The sequence below is a fragment of the Puma concolor genome, chromosome B2 (genome assembly GCF_028749965.1).
Source record: "Puma concolor isolate L17-30 chromosome B2, mPumCon1.1.hap2, whole genome shotgun sequence".
Classification (NCBI taxonomy): Eukaryota; Metazoa; Chordata; class Mammalia; order Carnivora; family Felidae; genus Puma; species Puma concolor.
In genome coordinates, this window is record NC_141671.1 from 87,470,466 (window position 1) to 87,493,346 (window position 22,881).

The 22,881-nt window shown below is 37.5% G+C and overlaps 1 protein-coding gene across 2 annotated transcripts in view; it reads left to right on the forward strand.

Moving 5' to 3' along the window:
• The window catches only part of MANEA (mannosidase endo-alpha), a 69,910-nt gene that overhangs the window by 40,983 nt on the left and 6,046 nt on the right, over window positions 1-22,881 (forward strand). For both annotated transcript variants that reach the window (XM_025925389.2, XM_086707436.1), the window contains exon 4: window positions 22,030-22,106. In XM_025925389.2, the coding sequence (XP_025781174.2) occupies window positions 22,030-22,106 (77 nt within the window). The remainder of the gene's footprint in view (window positions 1-22,029; window positions 22,107-22,881) is intronic.

Sequence of the window (22,881 nt, forward strand, 5' to 3'; positions counted from 1 at the left end):
AATACCTATAAAACTCATGAAAACTGTCTAAAAACTATTATGTGTAAAGAGTCCAATAAGGTGGCCAAACCCAAAGAATATACAAGTCAAGAGGATTCTTGTATTATAGGGAAAAGAATGGAAAAAATGTACATTGAAGATAGCATAGCAGTAAATATACAAAGAAATCTTTGGCATTTTATGAAAGGATATAAAAGACTTGAATAAATGGAGAAACATGATTTTTTTTTTTTTTTTTTTTTTTTTTTAGTATTTATTTCATGGAGACAGAGAGACAGAGTGCAAGCAGGGAAGGGACAGAGAGAGAGGGAGACACAAAATCTGAAGCAGGCTCCAGGCTCTGAGCTATCAGCACAGAGCCTGACACAAGGCTTGAACCCACTAAGTGTGGGATTGTGACCCGGGCCGAAGTCAGACCCCTAACCGACTGAGCCACCCAGGCACCCCTGGAGAAACATGAATTTATTGTGAAGAGTCAAAATTGCCAAGTGGCCATTCTTTCAAACATTTGTATTTTATATATTAATATAATTAATTTGTAAATTTAGTGCAATCCAAATGAAAAATTCTGATGAGATTTTATAGAACTTAACCACCTAATCCTAAAGTTTATAACTATGTTAGAAAAAAGTAAGACTTAAAAAATGTTTATTAACGAAGGGAAAAACTTGTTTTTCCAAATAACAAAATGTACTATAAAATGACAGATATTTGAAGTATGGCATTAGCATTACTATACAGAAAGAGATCAGTGAAATGAAACAGTCCAAAAACAAAGCACTTTATGTGGAATTCTAGTATATAATTGAAGAATCATTTAGAATGAAGTATAAAAGGAATGTTTTTAATAATCTTGTCTTCCTGGTACTGGTTTAGTTTTTTGCATTATTCACTCCACTGTTGTCCTTAAGCAGTAATTTTCATGTCTAATAATTCTTCTCAGGTTGTTCATTTTTCTTCAGGTTTATTCTTGTTTTTCTAAGGCAGTGTGTTAGCAAATCTTGATGAAAATGTGAATCAGTATCTTTTCACTAGAGACTAGTTACTCTGAATTTTCAGGTTGTTACCACTCTTAAAAATCACTGAGGGTTTTTATTTGCTCTGAAACTTCTTCCAGTTTATATATCCTAATTAAATACAGGTGGTTTGTCTGGTACAGGTAAAGTATTTCCAAATAAAAAGAGGAAACTTAGTTTAATACTTCTTTCACAGCTTAAGGATTTAGTAGTTTATTGTGGAGTAGAACTGGAACTCTAGGGAAACAGGCGGGAGCAACTAGATAGGCAAATTCTTTTTTCTGTCTTTTTTTGTTTGTTTTTAATTCCTGTCCATAAAGCCTTCTCCTACTTTATAACCCTAAAGCTCTTAAGGCAGCAGCTCCTAAATTAGGTGACCGGGAAGAGCTGTCATTTGCCATGTCCCCTGTACCATTCAGTTAGCCTTCATTGGCACTTGAAATCTGCAAATATACAGACCTTGCAAATTCTGGCACCAAGTCTGAAACTGGATAAGTGATATGATTTATCTTCTACAAAACAGGTCCAAGGGCCACTCTTCTTTCCCTGTAACTATAGATATTATAATCCTGGGACATGAGAGGGAAGGGGCCTTCACAACCCAAGAAAGCTGGCTTTTTAGATTGTACTTTCAGAGTTTAAAGGTACACTGAGGGTGTTCTGATGAATGGGGATAGGTTTGGATTTCTCCTGTTTAAAGCTTATTGTTTAGGTGAATGTGGCAAAGATGTCTAATTGCCAACATACTTAGTCTTTCTGCATCAGATTTTTTTTATTATTTTACAGTACTTTTTTAATTTAAATTTTAGTTAACATACTGTGCAATATTGGTTTCAGGAGTAGAATTCAGTGATTCATCACTTACACACAACACCCAGTGCTCGCCCTTAGTACCTATCACCCATCTAGCCCAACTACCAACCTTTTCCCTCTGTCAAGCCATAGTTTGTTCTCTATCATTAAGAGTCTCTTGTGGTTTGTTTCCCTCCCTTCTCTTCTCCCCTTTCCCATATGCTCACCTGTTTCATTACTTAAATTCCACATATGAGTGAAATCATATGGTATTTGACTTTCTCTGATTGACATATTTCATTTGGCATAATACATTCTAGCTCGATCTACATTATTGAAAATGGCAAGATTTCATTCTTTTTGATGAATGAGTGATATTCCATTGTGTATGTATACCACATCTTTTTTATCCATTCATAAGTTGATGGACATTTGGGCTTTCTCTGTTGTTGGCTATTGTTGATAATGCTGCTATATAAACATTGGGGTGCATGTACCCCTTTGAATCTGTACTTTTGTATCTTTTGCATAAATACCTATAGTGCCATTGCTGGATTGTAGGGTAGTTCTATTTTTAGTTTCTTGAGGAACCTCCATGCTCTTCCTCAGAGTGGCCTCACCAGTTTGCATTCCTGCCAACAGTGCAAGAGGGTTCTCCTTTTTCTGCATCCTCACCAACACCAGTTGTTTCTTGTGTTGTTAATTTTAGCTATTCTGACATGTGCCAGGTGGTATCTTATCATGGTTTTGATATGTATTTCCCTGATGATGACTGATATTGAGCATCTTTTCATGTGTCTGTTAACCATCTGGATGTCTTCTTTGGAAAAGTGTTCATGTCTTCTATGTTATTTTGAGTTTGATAAGTTCTTTATATATTTTGGATACTAACCCTTTATTAGATATATCATTTGCAAATACCTTCTCCCATTTTTTAATGAATATAATTTATCGTCAAATTGGCTTACATACAGCACCCAGTGCCCATCCCAAGTGCCCTCCTCAGTGCCCATCACCCATTTTCCCTCTCCCCCATTCCGCATTCACCCGTAGTTTGTTCTCTGTATTTAATAGTCTCTTGTGGTTTGCCTCCCTCCCTCTCTGTTTGTATCTTTTTTTTTCCCCTTCCCTTCCCCCATAGTCTTCTGTTCAGTTTCTCAAGACCCACATATGAGTGAAAATATATCTATCCTCTGACTGACTTATTTCACTCAGCATAAAACCTTCCAGTTCCATCCACATTGCTGCAAATGGCCAGATTTCATTCTTTCTCATTGCCAAATAGTATTCCATTGAATATATAAACCGCATCTTCTTTATCCATTCATCAGTTGATGGACATTTAGGCTCTTTCCATAATTTGGCTGTTGTTGAAAGTGCTGCTATAAACATTGGGGTACACAGGCCCTTATGCATCATCACTCCTGTATCCCTTGGGTAAATTCCTAGTATTACTATTGCTGGGTTATAGGGTGGCTCTATTTTTAATTTTTTGAGGAACCTCCACACTGTTTTCCAGAACGGCTGCACCAGTTTACATTCCAACCAACAGTGCAAGAGGGTTCCTGTTTTTGCACATCCTCGCCAGCATCTATAGTTACCTGATTTGTTCATTTTAGCCACTCTGACTGGTGTGAGGTGGTATATCAGTGTGGCTTTCATTTGTGTTTCCCAATGATGAGTGACATTGAGCATCTTTTCATGTGTCTGTTGGCTGTCTGGATGTCTTTAGAATTCTGCCCATTTCTTTGCTGGATTATTTGTTTTTCAGGTGTGGAGTTTGGTTAAGTTCTTTATAGATTTTGGATACTAGCCCTTTATCTGATATGTCATTTGAAAATATCATTTCCCATTCTGTTGGTTGCCTTTTAGTTTTGTTGATGATTTCCTTTGCAGTGCAGAAACTTTGATGAGGTCCCAATAGTTCATTTTTTCATTTAATTCTCTTGCCTTTGGGGATATATCAAACAAGAAATTGCTGCGGCTGACATCAAAGAGGTAGCCTGCTTTCTCCTCTAGGGTTTTCATGGTTTCCTAACTCACATTTAGGTATTTCATCCATTTTGAGTTTATTTTTGTGCATCATGTAAGAAGGGGAGCTAGTTTCATTTTTCTGAATGTTGCTGTCCATTTCTCCCAGCACCATTTGCTAAAGACACTGCCTTTTTTCCATTGGATGCTCTTTCCTGCTTTGTCAGAGATTAGTTGGCCGTACATTTGTGGGTCCAGTTCTGGGTTCTATTACATTGGTCTATATGTCTATTTTTGTGCCAATACCATACTGTGTTGATGATTACAGCTTTGTACTAGAGGCTAAAGTCTGGGATTGTGATGCCTCCTACTTTGGTTTTCTTCTTCAATATTACTTTGGCTATTTGGGGTCTTTTGTGGTTCTATACAAATTTTAGGATTGTTCATTCTAGCTTTGAGAAGAATGCCTGTGCAATTTTGATTGGGATTGCATTGAATGTGTAGATTGCTTTGGGTAGTATTGACAAATATTAACAATACTAACACATATTAATATACAAATATAACAAATATTAATATACAAATATATTATTAACAAATACTAACAATATTTATTCTTCCAATCCAGGAGCATGGAATGTTTTCCCATTTCTTTGTGTCTTCTTCAGTTTCCTTCATGAACTTCCTATAGTTTTCAGCATACAAGTCTTTTACATCTTTGGTTAGGTTTATTCCTAAGTATTTTATGGTTCTTGGTTCAGTTGTAAATGGGATCGTTTATTTCTCTTTCTGTTGCTTCATTATTGGTGTATAAAAATGCAACCGATTTCTGTACATTGATTTTGTACCCTGCAACTTTACTGAATTCATGTATCAGTTCTAGGAGTCTTTTGATGGAGTCTTTGGGGTTTTCCATGTAGAGTATTGTGTTGTCTGCAAAAAGTGAAAATTTGACTTCTTTGCCAATTTTGATGCCTTTTATTTCCTTTTGTTGTCTGATTGCTGATGCTAGAACTTCCAACACTATGTTAAACAACAGTGGTGAGAGTGGACACCCCTGTCATGTTCCTGATCTCGGGGAAAGCTCTCAGTTTTTCCCCATTGAGGATGATATTAGCTGTGGGCTTTTCATACATGGCTTTTATGATGTTAAGTATGTTCCTTTCTTGATGGTTTTTATTAAGAAAGGATGTTGTATTTTGTCAAATGCTTTTTCTGCATCTATTGACAGCATCATATGGTTCTTATCCTTTCTTAATGTGATGTATCACATTGATTGATTTGCAAATATTGAACCAGCCCTGCAGCTCAGGAATGAATCCCATTTGGTCATGGTGAATAATTCTTTTTATATGCTGTTGAATTTGATTTGCTAGTATCTTGTTGAGAATTTTTGTATCTATGTTCATCAGGGATATTGGCCTGGAGTTCTCCTTTTTCGTGGTGTCTCTGTCTGGTTTAGGAATCAAGGTAATGCTGTTTTTCTTCCATTTTTATTTTGTGGAACAATTTGAGATGGATGGGTATTAACTCTGCTTTAAATGTCTGTTAGAATTTTCCAGGGAAGCCATCTGATCCAGAGCCCTTATTTGTTGGGAGATTTTTGATAACTGATTCAATTTCTTCATTAGTTTGGGGTCTGTTCAAATTTTCTCTTCCTGTTTGAGTTTTGGTAGTGTGTGGGTGTCTTGGAATTTGTCCCATTTCTTCCAGGTTGTCCTGTTTGTTGGCATATAATTTTTCAAAGTATTCTCTGATAATTTCTTGTATTTCTGAGGGATTGGCTGTGATAAATCCATTTTCATTCGTGATTTTATCTATTTGGGTCTTCTCTCTTTTTGAGAAGTCTGGCTAGGGGTTATCAATTTTGTTTATTTCTTCAAAAAACCAACTCTTAGTTTCATTGATCTGTTCTACTGTTTTATTTTTATTTTTATTTTTGGATTCTGTATTGTTTATTTCTGCTTTGACCTTTATTATTTCTCTTCTTCTGCTGGGTTTGGGGTTTTTTGTTGTCCTGCTTTTAGTTCCTTCTGGTGTGCTGTTAGATTTTGTATTTGGGATTTTTCTTGTTTCTTGAGGTAGGCCTGGATTGCAATGTATTTTTCTCTTAGGACTACTTTTGCTGCATCCCAAAGGGTTTGGATTGTTGTGTTTTCATTTTCATTTGTTTCCATATATTTTTTTAATTCCTTCTTTAATTGCCTGGTTGACCCATTCATTCTTTAGTAGGATGTCCTTTAACCTCCATGCATTTGGAGGTTTTCCAAACTTTTTCCTGTGGTTGATTTCAGGTTTCATAGCATTGTGATCTGAAAGTGCATGGTATGATCTCAATTCTTTTGTATTTATTGAGGGCTGTTTTGTGAACCAGTATGTGATCTATCTTGGAGAATGTTCCATGTGCACTCAAGAAGAATGTTTATTCTGCTGCTTTTGGATGAAAACTTCTAAATTTATCTGTCAAGTCCATCTGCTCCAGTGTATCATTCAGGACCATTGTTTCTTATTGATTTTCTGTCTAGATGATCTGTCCATTGTTGTAAGTGGAGTATTAAAGTCCCCTGCAATTACCACATTCTTACCAATAAGATTGCTTAGGTTTGTGATTAATTGTTTTATATATTTGAGTGTTACTGAATTCGGTGCATAAACATTTCTAATTGTTAGCTCTTCCTGATGGATAGACTGTGCCCTTCTTCATCTCTTGTTACAGCCTTTAATTTAAAGTCCAGTTTGTCTGATATAAGTTTGGCTACTCCAGCTTTCTTGATAGTTCTCCATCCCCTCACTTTCAATCTGAAGGTGCCCTCAGGTCTAAAATGAGTCTCTTATAGACAAAGAATAGAATGGGTCTTGTTTTTTTATGCATTCTGATACCCTATGTCTTTTGATTGGAACATTTAGTCCATTTACATTCAGTGTTATTAATGAAAAATATGCATTTAGAGTCATCATGTTATCTGTAGGTTTCATGCTTGTAGTAGTGTCTCTGGTCCTTTGTGATCTTTGCAGTACTCACAGAGTCCCCCTTAGGATCTCTTGTGTGGCTGGTTTAGTCCTGATGAATTCCTTCAGTTTTTGTTTGTTTGGGAAAACCTTTATCTGTCCTTCTATTCTGAATGACAGGCTTGCTGGATAAAGGATTCTTGGCTGCATATTTTTCCTATTCATCACTTTGAAAATTTCCTGCCACTCCTCTCTGTCAATTTTCAGTAGATAGATCTGCTACTACCCTTATGTGTCTGTCTATCCTTACAGGTTAAGGCCCATTTATCCCCAGCTGCTTTCAGAGTTCTCTCTTTATCTTTGTGTTTTGCCAGTTTCACTCTGATATGTCTTGCAAAAGATCAATTCAAATTACGTCTGAAGGGAGTTCTCTGTGCCTCCTGGATTTCAATGTCTGTTTGCTTCCCCAGATTGGGGAAGTTCTCAGCTATGATTTGTTCAAGCACATCTTAGGCCCCCTTCTCTCTCTCTTCTTCTTCTTCTTCTGGAACTCCTGCGATATGGATGTTGTTCTGTTTCATTGAGTCACTTAATTCTCTAATTCTCCCCTTGTGATCCAGAATTTTTTTCATCTTTTTCTCAGCTTCATCTTTTTCCATAATTTTACTATTCTCCCCTCTGCCTCTTCAATTCTGGTTTTTGCCGTCTCTAGTTTATTTTGCACCTCATTACAGATTTTTTTAAATACATCATGACTATTTTTTAGTTCTTTGATCTCTGCAGCAATAGATTCTCTGCTGTCTTCTATGTTTTTTTCAAGTACCAGCAATTGATCATGACTATTATTCTAAATTCTTGTTCAGTCATATTGTTTATATCTGTTTTGAGCAATTCTTTAGCTGTCATTTTTTCCTGGAATTTCTTTTGAGGAGAATTCTTCCATTTTGTCATTTTGGCTAGTTTTCTGTCCCTTATGTGTTTTAAGCTTTGTATGTGTCCTGTACCTGCAAGCACTGCTATATTAAAGGGCGGTCATACATTGTCCAGGGCCTGGCCCTATAGGAGGTGTTTTTTTGGAGAGTGCTACTTTCTCTCTATTGTTGTGAGTTTGGCTACTTTGTCTCCCTGCTCTTAGTGATATTTTGAACCCTTCACTAGATGTGCTTTGATTTGTTCCTTGAAGTAGCCCTGGAAAGGAAAACAAACAAAAACAAACAGAAAACAAAAACACTTGAACACACAACCCAAAAACAAAAAACCAGAAACACCAACTACTAATAAACAACAGGGTGGAGGTGGTGCTGATGGAAGAGGCCTTATCCCATACAAAGAGAGAAATGACAGGAGTAGGGAAAAAGAAAGAATAAGAACTGACCAGAGAAACTGTATGGCTTAATCCAGAGAGAGAGAAGGGAAAATAAAGACGACACTTGGAAAAAGAAAAAGAAAATAGTTACCCAGACAGAGAAACTATATGGTTTAATCCAGAGAGAGAGAAAGGAGAATAAAGAAGGAAGTATAGAACATGTATCAAGAGAATAGATTGGTTTTGGTTTGTTTAAAGACATATTTAGAGTAACCAGAGTAGAGGAGGGAAGAGATGAGAAGGAGAAAAGGAAGGAAGAATATATCTATATAATAAATGTCTGAGAATTAGATCAGGCAATGCAACAGCGCTGGTCTGGAGAAGAGGCCGTCTGGTTCATCAGTATCAATCCTGCTCCAGTAGATAGGCAGTTAGCAGGTGCAGAGGGGTGTGGTTTGGTGTAGGCGGGTCCCGCCTCCTCTGTGGGCCCCAATGGCCCTTTGCTGAAGTCCCCCCTTGTTGGTGATGGGGAGAAAAATAGTGACATCCCAGTCTCTCCTCCATGGACCCAGTGAGCCAAACCACTCTGTTCGAGCCGTCCTCACAGTGCCACGGGCAAAAACGAGTCAGTTTGTCCTGCTCCACCGACTCCCAAGCCCCAGTGCTTGGCTGGGGTTCAAACTCCTGTCCGTGTGCCCTGGTACTGGGGAAGCACAGCTGTGCGCCACCCAATATGTGGTCCCCAGCTGCGGGTGCAGGGGGACCTGCCCTGTCCCACAGCACTCCAGGGGGAGGATTGCTTTCTCCTACTGAGGACTGCACCCCTGACCTAGCCACTGAGCCTGGGGCTGGCTCCCCTTTTCCCCAGGTGCACCATATGGGCAGCCAGCCCCAGTCCCCTGTCTGGAGAAAGCCCCTCAGTTAGAGATTGGCTCTTTCTCCTTCCTGATCCATGTTTTTGTTTTGTTTTGTTTTGTTTTTTTCTTGTCCAGATACAGTCCTAAGCTTCCTCAGCCACTCTTGCTCTTCCCTTTGTCTCTCCGCAGAAGGGGATCCCTCCCCTCCTTCGTTTTCTCTCTCCGGGTTTGCAATCATGCACCTATGGCCCATCGGATTGTCCCAGTGGGTGCCTGGAAGCACGACTGTCTCTTTTCCTCCCAGACTCTCAGAGTTCAAAGTCCTTTAGCTTCAACACTGGTTTGTTTGTGAGATGAGGGAACTTCGGATCCCCGTTTCCCTACCATGTCGGCCCCTCCCCTCTTTTCTCCCATTTTGTAGCCTGCCTTTTAGTTTTGTTGATTGTTTCCCTCACTGTGCAGAAGCTTTTTATCTTGATGAAGTCTCCATAGTTCATGTTTGCTTTTGTTTCCCTTGCCTTCAGCAACGTGTCCAGTAAGAATTTGTTGCAGTGGAGGTCAAAGAGGTTCCTGTCTGGGTTTTCCTCAAGGATTTTGATTGTTTCCTGTCTCACATTTAAGTCTTTCATCCATTTGAATTTATTTTTGTGTATTATGTAAGAAAGTAGTCCTGTTTCATTCTTGTGCATGTTAGTATCCAGCTTTCCCAGTACCATTTTTTTCCGTTGGGTATAGTTGACCATATAGTTGTGGGTCCATTTTGGGGGTTCTGTTCTGTTCCATTGATCTGTGTGTCTGTTTTTGTGCCAGTACCATACTGTCTCAAGGACTACAGATTTGTAATACAGCTAGAAATCCAGAATGATGATGCCTCCAGTTTTATTTTTCTTTTTCAGGATTGCTTTGGCTATTCAAGGTCTTTTGTGGTTCCATACAAATTTTAGGATTGTTTGTTCTAGCTCTGCAAAATATGCTGGTGGTATTTTGACAGGGATTGTATTAAATGTGTAGATTGCTTTGAGTAGTGTAGACATTTTAACAGTGTTCTAATCCATGAGCGTAGAATGTTTTTCCATTCCTTTGTGTCCTCTTTAATTTCTTTCATAAGTTTTCTATAGTTTTCAGAGTATAAATCTTTTACCTCTTTGGTTAGGTTTATTCCTAGTTATCTTATGTTTTTTTGTGCAATTGCAAATGGGAATGATTTCTTGATTTCTTTTTCTGCTGCTTCATTGTTGGCATATAGAAATGGCAAGAGATTTCTGTACGTTGATTTTATGTCTTGCAACTTTGCTGAGTTCATGTATTCTAGCAATTTTTTTGGTGGTCTTTCATGTTTTCTAACAGAATATCATGTGGTTTGCAAATATGTGTCTCAAATTTTATATCTGATGATCAGAAAAATTTGGAACCAGAGAGTCTAATATTTTACAAACTTTTTAGGACAATTTTTTTGATTTGTATGTGGGGAGCAATTATGCAGTGCTTTAAAAAAGTAGACCGGGAACCATGAGACTGGGGTTCTTAGCTCTGGAGTTTTATGTTACTTACTTCATCTTCTTGGCTTATCTTCCCCATTTTAAAATGACATCATAAGATGTCATGAAATGACATGAAACCATAAGATGGTTTTATTTATTGGATTTTTGTGTGATTTCTGCAATATTGTTGAAAGGATATTTTTGTAAATAGATAAAGTGTAATATATCCTGTTTTTATAAAGAATGGATACTTTGCTTTCTAGTTCAAACAAAAGTTAATGCTTAAATAATGACAGTAATTTACTAAAATTAAAATTTTAAGGCAATATGATACAAAGGAGGAGTAATTCTCTGAGTTCTGTGCTAATAAACTAGGGCCCACAATACACATTTGTCACCAAACCTGAAGCTTTAAGGGTAAAGTAAATGGGTTTATTAGTAAAAACTTTTTTTGCTTGCTAATTTTCAGCCCCAGGAAGTAATCTCCCCTTTTCTCCAATTTGATTAGTATAGAGTTAGTATTAGTCCCTTACCCCTAAGAAAGCAGCTCTTCAATTTATCAGTTTTATTTTTAAAATATTCAATTTTTTTTAGTGTTTATTTAGAGAGAGAACACATAAGTGGGGGAGGAGTAGAAAGAGAGAGAGGGACAGAATCCCATCCAGGCTCTGCACTATCAGTGCAAAGTCCTGTGTGGGATTCAATCCTAAGAACCAGATCATGACCCAAGCTGAAATCAAGAGTTAGTCACTTAACTGACTGAGCCACCCAGGCGTCCCTAAAATATTCCAGTAGTTTTAATGTATTAATTGTATTCAACCTTGATTGATATTTTTCTCATTCTTTGCTTGGGTTTATTTTACTCCTCTCTTGCTACTTTCTGAGCTGAAAATGTTTTTCCTTTATTCTCTTTTTTTATTGTTGTTTAGGAAAGAGAGTTTGCTCAAAAATGAGTTTGTCTCATAGTTAAGCTTTTGTCATAGCTCATTAGTTTTCATTACATAATAGTATAACTAGTATTAGTCACTAAGTACTTAGTAATTGCAATTTTTACTGACTTCAACCAAGAGTCATTTTAGGTTAGTGCGTTTTAAGTCAAACAAGCAAGAATAATAAAAATGTTTGACACTGTAGTTACTTGTTTTGCATTATCTTTAGCAAATGTGGATTAATTTCTTCAAGGGGGAGCAAAGTAAATGAGTAAAACTAAAATATAAATCATGAGTTTTCAAAGAGAGGTATCTGCTCTCTCATATATTTGTCAGCGTATTCACTGGAATAAGAGCTATATCACTTTTAACTGTCACTGAGTAGGTTGGTTTTGTAAAAACTGTAAAAATCAGGGGTGCCTGGGTGGCTCAGTCAGTTAAGCCTCTGACTTCAGCTCAGGTCATGACCTCATGGTTCATGTTTGAACCCCACATCGAGCTCTGTGCTGACAGCTCAGAGCCTGGAGCCTGCTTTGGATTCTGTCTTCCCCTCTCTCTCTTTTCCCCCTGCCACCTGCTCATGCTCTGTCTCTCTCTCAAAAATAAACATTAAAAAAATTTTTTTAAAGGTATAGGAGGGCAAAGACAGGGTAGAAAAAAATCCAGCTCTGATCTTTAGTTTTTTAAATTGTCTTTAATATTTATTTATTTTAGAGAGAGAAGGAGGGAAGGTGAAAGGGGGAGGGGCAGAGAGAGAGGAAGACACAGAATCCAAAGCAGGCTCCAGGCTCTGAGCTGTCAGCACAGAGCCTGATGCAGGGTTAAAATTCATGAACCGTGAGGTCATGACCTGAGCTAAAGTCACTTAACTGACTGAGCCACCCAGGTGCCCCATGCCCTCCTGTATCTTCATGAACATAGCAGTGAAACAGTACTTGAGTGAGACATGTTTTGGTATATTTGTGTCATTGTTTGGCCAATATTCCTGTTTCCTTTCCCCTCCATGGAAAAGAGTAAGGGAACCTCTTGCCCCACTGATGTTGGGCTTGACCTCATGGCTTACTTTGGCTGATGAGATGTGAAGAAACATAATGTATACCATGTCTGAGCATAAGCATTGTCCATGGTCGTCTTCCTTTCTCTTCAATGAGAACAGCATGCACCAGGTGCTCTTTGTGCCTAGGACCCTGAATGGTAAGGCACACAGAGCAGACCTGAACCTGATCCACAGTCTAGAGCATTGTTAGGTATGATCCTTCTATATCAGATTTGTTGAGGGTTTTATGATGAAAGGATGTTGTATTTTTTTAAATGCTTTTTCTGCATCTATTGAGGTGATCATCATATGATCTTTATCTTTCATTCTGTTAATGTGATGTATCTCATTGATTTAAGTATGTTGAACCATCTTGATTCCCAGTGATAATTTCTACTTGGTCATGGTATATAATTTTTTAAATGAGTTCTTGAATTCAGTTTGCTAATATTTGTTGAGAACTTGTGCCTGTCTTTTCAGAAGGTCCATAGTTTTCTACCCATGTAGCATCATTATCTAGCTTTGGCATCACGGTAATGCTGGCCTCATACAATCAGTTTAGAAGTGTTTCCTGCTCTTCTATTTTTTGGAAAAAAGTGAAAAGTATTAGCAGTAACTCTTTAAATATTTGGTAGAATTCCCAGTTAAGTAAGACATCTGGTCATGGGGTTTCATGAATCAGGAAGCTTTTGATAACTGATTCAGTCTCTTTATGTGTGCTTAGATTTTCTTTTTCTGTGTCTTTAGGAAATTATCCAGTTCTTCTAGGTTATCTAATTTGTTGGCATATAATTATTCATAGTAGTCTCTTATCCTATTTATTTTGATAGTGTCTGTTGTAATTTCTTTTTTGAGTCTTCTGTCTCATTCTCACTTAAGAGTTGTAAATTTTGTTAATCTTTGCAAAAAAACAGCTCGTAGTTTCGTTACTCTTTTCTATTGCTTTTCTGGTTTCCATTTGATCTTTGATCTTTATTATTTGATCTTTATTATTTCCTTCCTTCTGCTAACTTTAAGCTTAATTTGTTCTTTTTCCAGTTTCTTGAGGTATAAAGTTAGGCTGTTTATATATGACCTCTCTCATTTTCATTTTTTAATATGTGCATCTATCATCTATAAACTTGTCTCTGAACTAGTTTTGAAGCATTCCGTTGGTTTGGGTGTGTTGTGTTTCCATTTTCATTTGTTTTGAGACATTCTTTGATTTCCTTTGTTTTTTAATGGGGTATAATTGACATGTAACATTATATTAGCTTCAGGTGTACAGTGTAAAGATTTTATATTTATATATATTGTGGAATAATCACCACACTAAGTCCAGTTAACATCTACCACCACGCATGATTATAAAATTTTCTTGTGATAAAAATTTTAAGGTCTAATCTCTTAGTAAATTTCAAATATGCAGTGCAGTATTAGGAACTGTAGTCACTATGTTCTACATTACATCTCCATTTCTCTCTCTCTCTTCTCCTTCTGGGACCCCTGTCATGCAAATGTTTACTTGATGTTATCCTATAAAAATCCCTTAATTTAGGTTCACTATTTTTCCATTCTTTTTAATTAATTAATTTATTATTTACTTACTTATTTTTTGCTGTTCTGGTTGGTGAGTTCCTATGCCCTGTGTTCGAGTTCACTGAACCTTTCTTCTGTTTCATGCTATTTAATCCCTCTTGTGTATTTTTCAGTTCAGCTATTTAATTCTTTTTTTTTTTTTTTTTTTAATTTTTTTTTTCAACGTTTATTTATTTTTGGGACAGAGAGAGACAGAGCATGAACGGGGGAGGGGCAGAGAGAGAGAGGGAGACACAGACTCAGAAACAGGCTCCAGGCTCCGAGCCATCAGCCCAGAGCCTGACGCGGGGCTCGAACTCACGGACCGCGAGATCGTGACCTGGCTGAAGTCGGACGCTTAACCGACTGCGCCACCCAGGCGCCCCTCAGCTATTTAATTCTTTAGCACTGACTTTCATTTCGTACTTTCTAATATTATCCCTTTGTTGAAGTTTTCACTTTTTTATCCATTCTTCTGAGTTTTGTGATCATATTTAAGATTATTAATTTCAGCTCTTTATCAGGTAAGTTACTATCTCCATTTTATTTGACTCTCTTGGTTTCTATGCATTAGATGAAACAACCATCTCTCCCCATCTTGAATGGTTGGCCTTATACAGGAGCCGAACCTTAAAACTCAACCCTGCCCTAGCTTTTGGCTGTCTGTTAAGATTATTTTTAATGTTTATTTTTTAGAGAGAGAGGGAAAGCAGGAGAGGGGCAGAGAGAGAGGGACAGATGATCTGAAGCAGGCTCTGCACTGACAGCAGTGAGCCCAAGCCCAATGTGGGATTCAAACTTAACAAACTGTGAGATCATGACCTGAGCCAAAGTCGGATGCTCAACCAACTGAGCCACTCAGGCACCCTCTATTTTATTTTTAATAGATCCCTGTAGTTGGGGTATTCCAAATAGTTATACAAAGCAAGGGAGAGCCTCCATCAGCACCTAGGTTCAGGCTGATAAACCAGAGCCTTAGTTAGGCAGTAGCTTTAAGAAAAAAATTTTTTTAAACATTTATTTATTTTTGAGATAGAGAGACAGAGCATGAACGGGGGAGGGTCAGAGAGAGGGAGACACAGAATCTGAAACAGGCTCCAGGCTCTGAGTTGTCAGCACAGGGCCGATGCAAGGCCTGAACTCAGGGATGGCGAGATCATGACCTGAGCCGAAGTCGGCCGCTTAACTGACTGAGCCACCCAGGCACCCCAGGCAGTAGCTTTTTTTTTTTTTTTTAATTTTTTTTTTTCAACGTTTATTTATTTTTGGGATAGAGAGAGACAGAGCATGAACGGGGGAGGGGCAGAGAGAGAGGGAGACACAGAATGGGAAACAGGCTCCAGGCTCTGAGCCATCAGCCCAGAGCCTGACGCGGGGCTCGAACTCACGGATGGCGAGATCGTGACCTGGCTGAAGTCGGACGCTTAACCGACTGCGCCACCCAGGCGCCCCGGCAGTAGCTTTTTAAAGAATACAAATAAATACAGTCCAGTGGGACCACATACGTGAGACCCACCAGCCATCAGAGCCAGGCAATCTGGATGTGTTGCCTGCATGGCAGTTGTGAAAATTGTAGCACCAGACAAGTTTATTAGCTCCTTTCTGGGAGACTCCACAAGCTGTGAAGCAGAGGGAGAATGCAAAGACCACATCCTCTGGCCTACATTCCCTGAAAGCACTTCTGTATGCTCCAGATGTGTGCCAAACCTGAAATCTTTCCCTAAGGCCGAAGCTCCAGGACAAGCAAGTCTGCCTTTTTTTTGACAGAATGGGGCTGTGTTTCAGTCTGCTGTGTGCTGTGCCACGAAATACCTGTGCCACCAAGTCTCTGGTTAGTGCATTTCTGGGAGACTCCAGAACTCCAGCACTGCTGCTACCAGAGCCAGGTATTCAAGGGTTATCCTCTTGGTTGCGGCTGCAAAAATCAGGGCACCAGACACATGTAAGAGGCCCCCTCCAAGAGATGCTGATGCTTTGAAGTGCAGCAGAGGGAGAACCAGAGATAGTGCATGGCCCTCTGAGGGCCCAGGAAAGGTTTACAGTCAGCCCGTAAATGTGTTTAATTAGAAGCCTGCCTCTCAGATTGCAATGATGACAAACTATTAGGCCTCTTTTACAAAAAGACTGAGCTCCTAGTTGTTACCTGTTGCTATGCCAAAGAGGTGGTATCTGTTTAAGAATTATTTTTCTGTGTGTTACAGTCCTGTGGCATTTGTGAGCATTAACTCCACTGGCCAGCAGAGCCAGGTGATGTGGAGGTGTCCCCTGGAAGCAGCTGTACAAATCAAGGCACCAGAACTTAAGTTCCTTTCTTGAAGATAAGGGCAAGTTTAAGCAAGGCAGATGGAGAATGTAAATACTGCATCCACTGAGCAATTCTCTGGATATCTATAAATGTGCCAAATCAGAAGCCTTAGGTCAAATCCTCTGGTCAGAGCTCCTGGACAAGCAAATAGGCCTCTTTCTCCATTTGGGACTGGGTTTCAGTCTGCTATCAATTCTCTCCCAGGGGAGTGCCAGTCTGCCAAGAACTGCCTCTCTGATTGTTGTGTTCCTGGGTCCCTTAAGATGATAAGCTCCTTGTTCTTGAGAGCCAGGTGATCAAGGGGTGTTTCCTGAGTGGCAGACACAAAAACTGGGTCACCAGACATAAAAACCGGGATACCAGACATGGGTAAAAGCTCTCCTTTAGGAGATCCTGGTGTTCTAGAGCACAACAGAGAGAGAGATCAGGAAGAATTCACCCACCGGCCTTCTTCCCCAGAGAGTATTCCCGTAGGCCCCTGCCTCTCAGATCAATGTTTTAACATTAGCAAATGAGTCTCTTTGACATAAAGTCTGGGCACCTTTCAAAGAACTGTTTCTGTGCTGGGCCCTGGGGCAGGTGAGTCGGCACATGAACCTTTTAAGAACCATCAGTCTGATGGGTATGAACCCTGTTGGTCTTCAAAGCCAGATGTTTTGGGGACTCCTCTGTCAGGTGGCAGTCTTAAAAGTGGGATACCCAATGTGGGATCAAATGCTCTGCTTCTCTGGGAGAAGCTCCAGCTTTTGAATCCCCTTCTGATTATGGATCGGGGGTGGGTTTATCATAAGATTGTCTCAGTCTTTCCTATATACTTTGATATGGTTTTTCCCATGTTTGCCAGATGTGAAGAGCTCATGCCGCCAGGTTTTAGGGTTTTTTTTTTTCCAGAGGAAATTATTCCATAGATATAGCTATAGATATAGTATGTCCATGTTAGGTGAGTGTAGGATCTTCTTCCTACGTCACTATCTTGAATTGGAACTGTTTTTTATTTTCTTTCCCTACTAGAGTTAACATTTATATCAAATAAATTATAAAGTAAAACTACAAAGAAACAAAAATATTTAACACTCACAGAGACACAATTTTGTAAAGAGGAAAGTTAACCATAATTAGCATAAGTACAATAAATTATATCTGTTGATATTTTAGGGGAAAGTATTACCAGAAGAAACACAAAAATACTTTTAAAATACAGCATCATTGCCACAGCACATGGAAACATTGCCATAAAAAAATTAACGATTTTTGCTTAATTTTTCAGCCCTCTTTGAATTTATATTCTGAAATTTGATGTTCTACTGCAATTCCACTTGCATGGAGTATCTTTTCCATCTCTTCAAGTTTTACATGCATCCTTAAAGCTGAAGTGTATCCATTGTTGGTACCAAATACTTGGGTCTTAGTTTTTATCCAGCCAGCCAGAGTGCCTTTTGATTGGTGAATTCAAACCACTTATGTTTAGAGTGATTTTTTAGTAAGTCCTTAACCATTAATAGCTTTTATATTTCCATTATTTCTTTTTACCTCTCTTTCTGCCTACCTTTGTAAATTGGTTATTTTTCATGGTGGTATGTTCTGTTTCCTCCTTTGTCAATTTGCTGTGGGTTTTGTCTTATTATTGATGTTCTAATTGACCTCCTGTTTTTTCTTTAACAACTTATTGTTGCTGTATTTATTTTTCCTGCTTTTCCTCTGACTTTTATACTGTAGTTGAAGAGTTGACACACCATCCTAATACAGAGTTACAGTTTTCTAAGGTATATTTTTACTTTTACCTAGTGTGTTGTGTACTTTTGAATGTTTTTATGTGGCTTATTAGCATGTCTTCGTTTTAGCTTGAAGAACTCTTTATCAGGTTGCTTGCAAGGCAGATTTAGTGGTGGTGAACTTTATTTCATTGGTCTGGGAAAGCCTTTATTTCCTCTTCATATCTGAAGGGAAACTTTGCCAGATTAAATATTCTTGGCTGACAATTTTTTGTCTTTCAACACTTCAAATATGTCATCATGCTCTCTCCTGGCCAGTAGATGTTCTGCAGAGAAATACACTGATAGCCTAATGGGAATTCCTACGTAAGTTACATTTTTTTTTAATTGGATGTCTTTAATATTCTTTATTATTTGTGACAGTTATGTCTTATAGAAGGTCATTGGGTATTGAGATAAAAGGGTGATCTATTAGTTGGTAGACTTGGACATACATAACTTTCCTCAGGTTTGGGAAGTTCTCAGCTTTTTAAAAATTTATTTATAAACTCTGCCCCCTTCTCTGTCTCTTCTTCTGAAATCCTGATTTATTCTGATATTTGCCTTCTTTATGGATAATCACCACTCACATAGGCTTTCTTCACTTTTTTTTAACTCTAATTTTTCTCTTTTGTGTTATTTCAAAATTCTTATTCTCCGCGTCAATTATTCTTTCTTCTATGTGATGGGCCTTGTTATATATGCTCTCTGTTTTATTGAATTATCAGCTCCAGAATTTGTTCTGTTTCTATAATTTCATTCTCTTTGGTAAAAAAAAAAAGAAAAAAGAAAACTCATTTTGTTTGTATTTTTAATTCCTGACTTCATTGAATTGTCTTTCTGAATTTTCTTAGAACTTGTTGAGTTTCTTCATTATAGCTATCTTAAATTCTTTATCAGTTAGATCAGAATACCCTGTGCCTGTGAGCTTGATTGCTGAAGAATATAATTTTCTCTTAGTAATGCCCTATTTCCTTGAATTTTCATAACCTTTGTAGATATTTATTGGTGCTTTCACATTTGAAGTAGAAGATACCTCCTTAATTCTGCTTACTGTCTTCAGATGGGGTATTATGTTCTATAGTATTGTTACCATATTTTTCCTCTGTGTTTTTGAAGAAACCTTCTCGTCATCTTGTTCCTCCTTTGGGGCAGTTTTCTAAAGCTTTTAGGTTTTCTCTGGTTCTTATACTTTACCAGACTACAAGCATTTCTTTTGTTTTCTAGAAGGTGGCACTATAGCTCAAGTTTGTGCTGTCTACTAGAGACTACTCTCACGGTGGCACTTGAGAATCCTGCACAAGGAACTAACAGACCTCGAGGGGAGGTGTGGGTTTAGCACTGGGTGCTCCCACAGACCCAGTAGGATGATCCCAGGAGTGGTACTTCTTGTTAAGAACAGTCCTTCTCACACCATTTGAAATTCTTACCTGCTTCTTTTCCAGTATCCTCCCAACTTCCAGTTATAGAGCTCCCACCTTAGTACTCCATGTGCTGAGGCAGAAAATGGATTTCTCTAGTTGCCATAAGTAGGCAGTCACTGATTTCTTTTCCCTTGCAGGAGAGGTCACTGCCACCAGATAAATCAGCACCCTTCAGTGTTTTCTTAGCCTGGAACGTTTCTCTTACTGCTTCTTCTGCAACCAAACTCCTATATTTTTCCCTTTAGGGTAGTGTGCTAGAGTCTGCCTTAGGGAAGTCTAGACTCAGGAGCATGTTCTCTCTCTGATGTGTGAGTGCCTGTTCAGATCTGCACTCACCCGATTTTTGTCCCATAGTGGCAAGAGGGGTCTAGGCAGTTTGGCTACCTTCTCTGGTTCCCCAGCTCTTACAGAGGTTGGTTTGTCTCTTACTGGCTGCACTGGTGGGTGAGACTCCTGCCAGGTTCTTTGGAGTAAGGTGATAGGTCTGAAAACACCCACGAGGGTGCTTTGGTTTATGTATGAATGTCAAATCTTTTGATTAAAAAGGGGGATAAGTAGGAGAAACATTTTATGCCAGCATGTTGCTGACCTCACCAGGACTGTCAGATATTCACTTTAGAATGTTCACTTTGGCTGCAGGGTGGAGAAGAGCTGGAGAGGTCAGAAGTAGAAGCCTGAAATGAAGAAACATTCATGATTCTTACTCCATAATCTAAAGCATTGCATTTCATTTTATTTATAGTATTCTATCATTTATAAGGTTATTTTAGCATTGGTCTAATAGGATTTTCCCATTGAATGAGAAATAGTAACTAGGTTACATCATTAAACCTACAAAGTGATATTATAATTAAAAAGTTTGAAATATATGAGGGAAAATGAAAATATTATATATTTATCAATAATGGCTTTTTTAATTACTGTAAATATATTGAGCTATACTTTACAAAAGAAGGAAGGATGTCATTTGTATCTGACATAGGCTGTTTGCTTAATATGGTACCCTTTATTTATAAAATGAAACTTAGAAAATATAACATTCCATCTAAAGGGAGAATTACCCAAGGTAACATTACATAAGAATACCTATATCCTTACCAATCTGCTTTCATTGAAGTTAAAAAGCAAATACCAGAGCTACTGAAAACTATGACTATCCTAGCAATACTTACAACACACAGAATTGAATTTGATCTTAATGATAAAACTTCCTATTAATAAAATGAAGTCTCGATAATATTATACAATGTAGGGAATATTTTCATTAAATGCTATCTGACTTTAAACTTCTGTGACAATTGTTAGCACTGATTTATGTAAAATTCATTTTACTTTAATTGAGTAATTGAAAACAAAGGCACTTTATATTGCAGTAGCATAGAAATTTATTTTTATTTTTACATAGAGAACGAGAAGCTCAAGCAGACCCCATGCTCACTCAGCATGGAACCCCAATGTGTAGCTTGACCCCATCACCCTGGGATCATAGCCTGAGCCAAAATCAAGAGTTGGATGCTCAACTGGCCAACCCACCCAGACACCCCCTAGAAGTTTCTAATTACGTGCATGCTTCATAGAGACCAAACCCTAAAGTTAAGATAAACATTTTGTTTTTCGATTGTCATAAAGATGTTTAAGGACTACTGATAAGTCAGTAAAATTAGTAATGAAAGTGAAAATTTTCACATTATTTGATACTCACATCTTAAGTACTAGTTGGAAGTAGCATTCAAAATGGTTTTGCTAGCCATAATTAGTTTTTTTAAATTTGTATATAAGTAATGTTTTTCAGTTTAGAAATTGATTGTTCTGTGCACAGTATTTAAAAAATACTTTTGGTTACTGCTTTCTACAATTATGGTTGAGATCTATCTATAAACCATTATCAACAAGCATTCATAGTACTAGCACATATTATTTTTTCAGTAATTTTGGAATAAATCCTTTGAGTAATAGTACACATATGTAGATTATTTTGTGAAATATTGTTTTAATGATGGAAGACTTTGTCATTTAAAGATACCTGCTATTAGGATGCTTGGGTGACTCAGTCGGTTAAGCATCCGACCCTTGATCTCTGCTCAAGTCATGATCTCATGGTTTATGAGTTTGACACCCTTGTGGGGCTCTGCGCTGACGGCGTGGAGACTGCCTGGGATTCTCTCCCCCTCCCCCACTCTGTCTCTCAAAATAAATAAACTTTAAAAAGATATTTTCTATTGACTCCATTTAAATGTAAACTTAGTTGGTCATACCTGGGAACAGAATCCATCCAGATTTTTCTGGACCATGTTCTTTTAAAGAAACCTATGTCTGGATGTAGAATATATCCCTATTCTTTATAAGAAATATAGGAAGACATAGTGGATGGTGGTCGGACATTTGGGTTCTGAATTCAGATTGCCCATTTTGACTCCAAGTGTCTGACTCACTTAGTAACTACTTTAGAGAGTCATGAGAATGGAGGTAAAAAGTATAAACTGTTGAGCATATTATTTCACAGTAACAACATTGACTAAGAGCTTTCTCCCTTAGAATTCTCTGTGGACTACTTATTGAACATAAACGTTATCTTAAATTAATGAAAGTATATTCCACGTTTTAATAACCTTTTTTACATTATAAATAATTTCTCTAATCAATTTTTTGTTTTAGGTCACTTTTCACATCGAGCCATATAGCAATCGGGATGATCAAAGCATGTACAAAAATGTCAAATATATTATAGACAAGTGAGTTTCTTCTGTGTTTATAATTATTTTTTATGAGCCAGTCATAAGTACAGTTATAAGAAGAGTAAATTTAAATGTATTTGAGAGATTTGAATGAGTTATGATCTGATACATTAAAACTAATCATTTTGAGGAATATTTATGAAATTCCTTATAATTCACTTTCTGTGTAAATTGTTCACTTATACTGTTTGTGTTTATTAAGCTGTTTATGATTTCTCATATCATATAAATGATATAAAATATTTTAAATTGATGTTATTAAACCACAAATATTGAGTTTTGTCTAATTGTGAAACATGAACTGCTTCTCTATCAGTGGACTCACATCTAATATTTATATTTAATCTGATTATAAGGAAACATTTATTAATTTTGTTCAAGGATTTTACTGGTGAGAACTGTGACAGATTCTATATACTCTTAAAAAGAAACTCATCAGCAACAGGGAGACATTGATTAGTAGGAAGAAGTTGACATATTCATATAGAAAATGGGCTTTTTATGGTATTGGTCATTATTTGTAAATCTCAATATAAGATAATTAATTTGTTGTTAGGTTATGTCTTGATGTATCCAGTATCTCATTTTTCTAATCTGCAAAATTGAAAATACTTTTTTAATCATTACCCATAATACAACTGATCCCCCTCAAAGAAAGTGAACAATGTGCTTATTAAACTGCATGCATTACCTTCATTTTCAATATAGAAACAGTTATGGTCTATGGAAAATGAGTTGCAGATATTCATTTTTACATATTTTTGTATTTTAG